This window comes from Amphimedon queenslandica, unplaced genomic scaffold, assembly GCF_000090795.2.
Source record: "Amphimedon queenslandica unplaced genomic scaffold, v1.1 AMPQUscaffold_9768_Cont18046, whole genome shotgun sequence".
Taxonomy (NCBI): Eukaryota; Metazoa; Porifera; class Demospongiae; order Haplosclerida; family Niphatidae; genus Amphimedon; species Amphimedon queenslandica.
Genome location: NW_003549960.1, coordinates 1 through 4,240, shown reverse-complemented (window position 1 = coordinate 4,240; position 4,240 = coordinate 1). Strand labels below are relative to the sequence as shown.

Sequence of the window (4,240 nt, the reverse complement as noted above, 5' to 3'; positions counted from 1 at the left end):
TATTTTCTAGCCACTTATCCTCTAAATAATTCAAATAATTCATAATTAATTAACCGTTTTCATTTCACTGTAGATGAGGAAATGTTGAGTTTTTATGAACCGGTCACACTACAGAAGAGTAAGTGATGTGTAGGTGGGCATTAATTAGAATTTGTTTAATAGGAGGGTACGCTAGGCCAGTCATTGTATTGGGCCCATTGAAGGAGGACATTAATGATAAACTAGTTAATGACTTCCCTGAGAAGTTTGCTGGCTGTGTACCACGTAAGTATATCATGTACTGTATCAGCCTATCAGGATTAGCCGTTTGTGATGAAACTCACTGTACTATAGTACAGGGAGTTTGGCCTGATTTTGGAGCAACTTTAAAAATTCGTAAAAAATCCAAATGTGATTGGAATTGGCTCAAACTTTATACACAACATAAGAACATGTATATGTATCAGGAAAAGTTATAAAAATGGAGAATTTTTTACTTTTCATTTTTGACAAAATTTGGCCTGAGATTCTGTACTATAGTACAGGGATTTTGGCCCGATTTTGGAGCAACTTTTAAAATTTGTAAAAAAATCTAGACTTGATTGGAATTGGTTCAAACTTTCTACACAACATAAGAGCATGTATACGCATCAGGAAAAATTATAAAAATAGAAAAATCTCTACTTTTTATTTTTGATGAAATTTAGCCAGAGTCCCTGTATTATAGTACAGGGGCTTTAGCTTGATTTTGGAGCAACTTTGAAAGATTAAGATGCTCATTTGAATTCCCATTCTCCAGATACAACACGTAAAGCTCGTCAAGGTGAAGTAGACGGGCGTGATTATCATTTTGTTACAAGCGTTGAGCAGATGGAGAGAGACATCCAAGCCCACCTATTCATTGAGGCAGGACGATACAAAGACAACCTTTATGGTACCAGCATACAAGCTGTGCGAGAGGTCGCTGAACAGGTAACCATATTATTATTATTATTATTATTTTTGTTTCCTCTATTTTTAAGAACAAACACTGTATCCTTGGTGTGAGTGGTTATGCTATCAAGCGTCTCCATTTGGCCGATCTCCTTCCAATTGCCATTTGCATTCAACCGGACGGTCCTAACGTCATCAAGTGAGTGGGTGTGGTTGACCACACCCATCAATTATATGTTTAATAATAGGTCAGCCCAGCCTCGCATCAGTGATGAAAATGCTCAAGTTATTTATGACAAGGGGCGGGGCATACAGCAGGATTTTGCTGACTCATTTACTGGTAAATAAATAATAAATAAAATCTCTTTTAAATTTCTTTTTTTTTTGCAGCTGTAGTTGAAGGTTCTTCTCTGGAAGAGATCTACGATAAAGTGAAGCAAGTGATTCATGATAACTCGAGTGACCTCATTTGGGTCACGTCAAGCGAAGAGATATGAGTGGGTGGAGCTACCATCTAGCAGCTGTAGAGTTAATTATTATTAACAATTATTAACATTATTATTACTATTAATTAAGATCCGCCCTGCAGACTGGTATATTATTAAGTATTATTATTATTATTATTATTATTATTTGTGCAGTTCTTTATTATATGCTGCTTCAAGTTGTGCTTATACATTTTCTTTTTTCCCTCCATTTTCTTCTCTGAACATGTCTAATGCAAGTTACAATGTGATACTTTTTAATTGACATTATTATTATTATTATTATTATTATTTACTGTTGTTGTTATTATTGCTACTATTATTGTTTATGTATTGCTAGGAAATAAAGTTGTTGTGCAATTATTTCTATCAGGCTCTTACCAGCTAGTACATAACTTGGTGCCATTATCTAATAACTGCTGCTTCTCTTTTTTTTCAAAAAATGGCTCTGAAACGACCCCAAATTTTTATTATATTTTCTGATACATATCAATATCCTTCCATAGATCAAAACACAAAACTTAATTAATAATAAACAGCAAATTGTATGTCACAGGAGCAATACAACGGTTTAAAGAGTTACTTCGTATATAAAACACAAAACCACACCCACAAAGTCCATAAAGATCCATTCATGTTTCTGGGTTGATTCTCTTGACGACGTAAACTTTGTGATTCCAAATTGAAGCAACCAATGAATAATTCTTATAAGCAACTAAAGAAATGAAAGATACATCATTAATTGTAAGTATTTCATTGCATTTCTTTACCTGATAATCGCTGAACATTACTCTTCCTCTCTCCGTTAACTGATTTTATCAATTTGACACTGTTCTTCATCATCTGTAACATAATGGCAGCTGTCTTCTCGTCATTCTGTAGCTCACCATTAGACTGTATAAGCATAAGAATACAAATAATAATTATTGAGAATGTTATTTATCAAAGTAGCTTGTTTATCAAACTACATGTATTTCCAATCCTCCGCCCAATCTCTGTTATTTGCTTACCTGAATGATGGCCCCGTCCTCTGCTATTACGAGGGATCCACGCTGACCTGGAATGGTATCTAGGTTAGTAGAAGCCTGATTGAGAGAAGGAACAAAGAATTATATTGTATTATTATCATGGAAATAAAAAGATCTCACCATTTTTGTTCAACAAGTTTACGATGGTAAACGGAAAAATTATTTTAGTATACGAAGAATCAAACCGGAAGTGAAATGAAACCGGCCGGATGTGTAAAACTAACCGGAAGTGCGTGATAAAATGCAGATTTACTTCCGGTGTAAAAATATGGAGTATTCACCTCTGCATATTGGTGAAGGTCAGTCTCTTTGTTTTCTGTTCCTTGCTGTAGGTAGTGATAGTGCAGGTCAATTTATTGTTTGAATAGGCACAGAAGAGAAGCAGGCTCTGCTCTTATTGAACAATGGGTCTTCTTTAGGACCACTGGAGAATTTTTTACTTAAAAACTGGAAGAAATGTAGGCATAAAATTATACAAAATTAATATCTTTTGCTTGTAGTTGCTTTTAGAGTGTGTGCTGATGGTGGCTCTAACTCACTGCATGATACACTAACTGAGGAACATAGAGTAAAGTAAAGTTGGTTTTATTACATGCAGCTTAAAGAAGGTGGGGCTCAAACCTTGCCTCCTTTGATTCTAATTTCACTTTCAATGATAACAAATAATTATTATTTTGCCTTTGTTTGGTGGAAATTTTTTTTCCTATTAATTTCAATATTGTATAGTTTTATTCCAGACGTTATAATTGGAGATATGGATTCAATACGACCTGATGTACGAGACTATTATGAATCAAAAGTATTAAGTATATTAATAGTGAATCGTTAAATAATATTATAATTTTAGAAATCAGAGATCATAAGGAAACATGATCAAGACAGTACTGACTTCAGCAAAGCATTAACTTACCTGTCAACAGAAAAGCCAGAGGTAGACTAAAACTATCCAATAATGTTGTCATTAATTTCTATATGCTTTTCTAGTGTGCTACAGTGTATGTTTTAAACAGAATGTGGGGAAGATTTGATCAAATGCTTGGGAATGTACACGAGCTTTACAAAGCAGCTGCTAATCAAAGAGTATATCTTGTAACTGAAGACTCAATTTTAATGCTATTGAATCCTGTAAGGATTGATCATAACAAACCCAGCAATGCTTGCATGGAGTCAATAAGCATAACCACACACAACAACAACAAATCACATGTGTCAAAACTTTGTGGCCAACTAGACACTTAAATACATGTACTTTTGATGTTATATTGTCAACAATTGATGTTTTCATAGGGTAAGAATGTTATTCATTTGAAGAGAGAATTGGTTGAAGGTCATTGTGGCATAATACCATTAGGAGAATCATGTGATCAATGTTGGACCACTGGACTGGAATGGAATCTTGGTAAGTATAAGTCTCTCTATTAATATACTCTCTCTTTAGATGGAGAAGAAATGAAGATAGGAGGATTGATCAGTACATGTAATTTACTAAAATCAGATCTTGTGCCGCATCCACAAGACTACACTGTGACTATTAAATGCACTCATAAAGTTGTATTCTCTTTTTCACACAAACTATGTAATGTATAACTATAATACAAATTGATACACTAAAACTAGTAAAAACGTTTCAACAGTTACTCTATGTTAAGTTGCTCTAATTCCTTTTATTGTGGCATACGTTCATAAACATCTTCAGGTGATGTTTGACATTCATCATAAACTCTTTCATTCTCTTCACTTTGTTTTGCCTTGTGAATTTCATATGGTTCACATACTTGCATTGAAATATCATCATCAGCTCTATCATCATAATTA

At 33.9% G+C, this 4,240-nt stretch overlaps 3 protein-coding genes across 3 annotated transcripts; 2 read left to right on the top strand and 1 right to left on the bottom strand.

Annotated features, from left to right (window-relative positions):
- The first annotated feature begins 65 nt into the window (after window positions 1–65).
- LOC100641739 (disks large homolog 3-like) lies at window positions 66–1,774 on the top strand. The gene is made up of 6 exons (XM_003391314.3): window positions 66–118; window positions 163–264; window positions 779–951; window positions 1,002–1,111; window positions 1,161–1,252; window positions 1,303–1,774. Exons 1-6 carry the CDS (start codon window positions 82–84, stop codon window positions 1,407–1,409), a joined length of 621 nt encoding a protein of 206 aa, XP_003391362.2. The 5' UTR covers window positions 66–81; the 3' UTR covers window positions 1,410–1,774.
- A 98-nt stretch (window positions 1,775–1,872) lies between these two features.
- Window positions 1,873–2,587, bottom strand: LOC100641611 (ragulator complex protein LAMTOR4 homolog). Its single transcript, XM_003391313.3, has 4 exons — window positions 2,546–2,587; window positions 2,408–2,482; window positions 2,168–2,291; window positions 1,873–2,112 (listed from the first exon to the last, which is right to left on the bottom strand). Exons 1-4 carry the CDS (start codon window positions 2,546–2,548, stop codon window positions 2,030–2,032), a joined length of 285 nt encoding a protein of 94 aa, XP_003391361.1. The 5' UTR covers window positions 2,549–2,587; the 3' UTR covers window positions 1,873–2,029.
- Window positions 2,588–2,679: 92 nt separating this feature from the next.
- Window positions 2,680–4,083, top strand: LOC105315527 (thiamin pyrophosphokinase 1-like). Its single transcript, XM_011410210.2, has 8 exons — window positions 2,680–2,724; window positions 2,794–2,883; window positions 2,926–2,998; window positions 3,152–3,224; window positions 3,273–3,356; window positions 3,410–3,550; window positions 3,713–3,824; window positions 3,864–4,083. Exons 1-8 carry the CDS (start codon window positions 2,694–2,696, stop codon window positions 4,010–4,012), a joined length of 753 nt encoding a protein of 250 aa, XP_011408512.2. The 5' UTR covers window positions 2,680–2,693; the 3' UTR covers window positions 4,013–4,083.
- Window positions 4,084–4,240: the final 157 nt, after the last annotated feature.

Bases quoted from the DNA above. Each gene is read 5' to 3' on its own strand.
- LOC100641739 (XM_003391314.3), top strand. From the start codon at position 82: ATGTTGAGTTTTTATGAACCGGTCACACTACAGAAGA. The intron at 952-1,001 runs GTAACCATATTA...TCTATTTTTAAG, and splicing joins TGCGAGAGGTCGCTGAACAG to AACAAACACTGTATCCTTGG. The intron at 1,253-1,302 runs GTAAATAAATAA...TTTTTTTTGCAG, and splicing joins TTTTGCTGACTCATTTACTG to CTGTAGTTGAAGGTTCTTCT.
- LOC100641611 (XM_003391313.3), bottom strand. The intron at 2,292-2,407 runs GTAAGCAAATAA...ATGCTTATACAG, and splicing joins AGGACGGGGCCATCATTCAG to TCTAATGGTGAGCTACAGAA. The intron at 2,113-2,167 runs GTAAAGAAATGC...TCATTTCTTTAG, and splicing joins TAATGTTCAGCGATTATCAG to TTGCTTATAAGAATTATTCA.
- LOC105315527 (XM_011410210.2), top strand. From the start codon at position 2,694: ATGGAGTATTCACCTCTGCATATTGGTGAAG. The intron at 2,725-2,793 runs GTCAGTCTCTTT...TTGTTTGAATAG, and splicing joins ACCTCTGCATATTGGTGAAG to GCACAGAAGAGAAGCAGGCT. The intron at 2,999-3,151 runs GTAAAGTTGGTT...AATATTGTATAG, and splicing joins ACTGAGGAACATAGAGTAAA to TTTTATTCCAGACGTTATAA.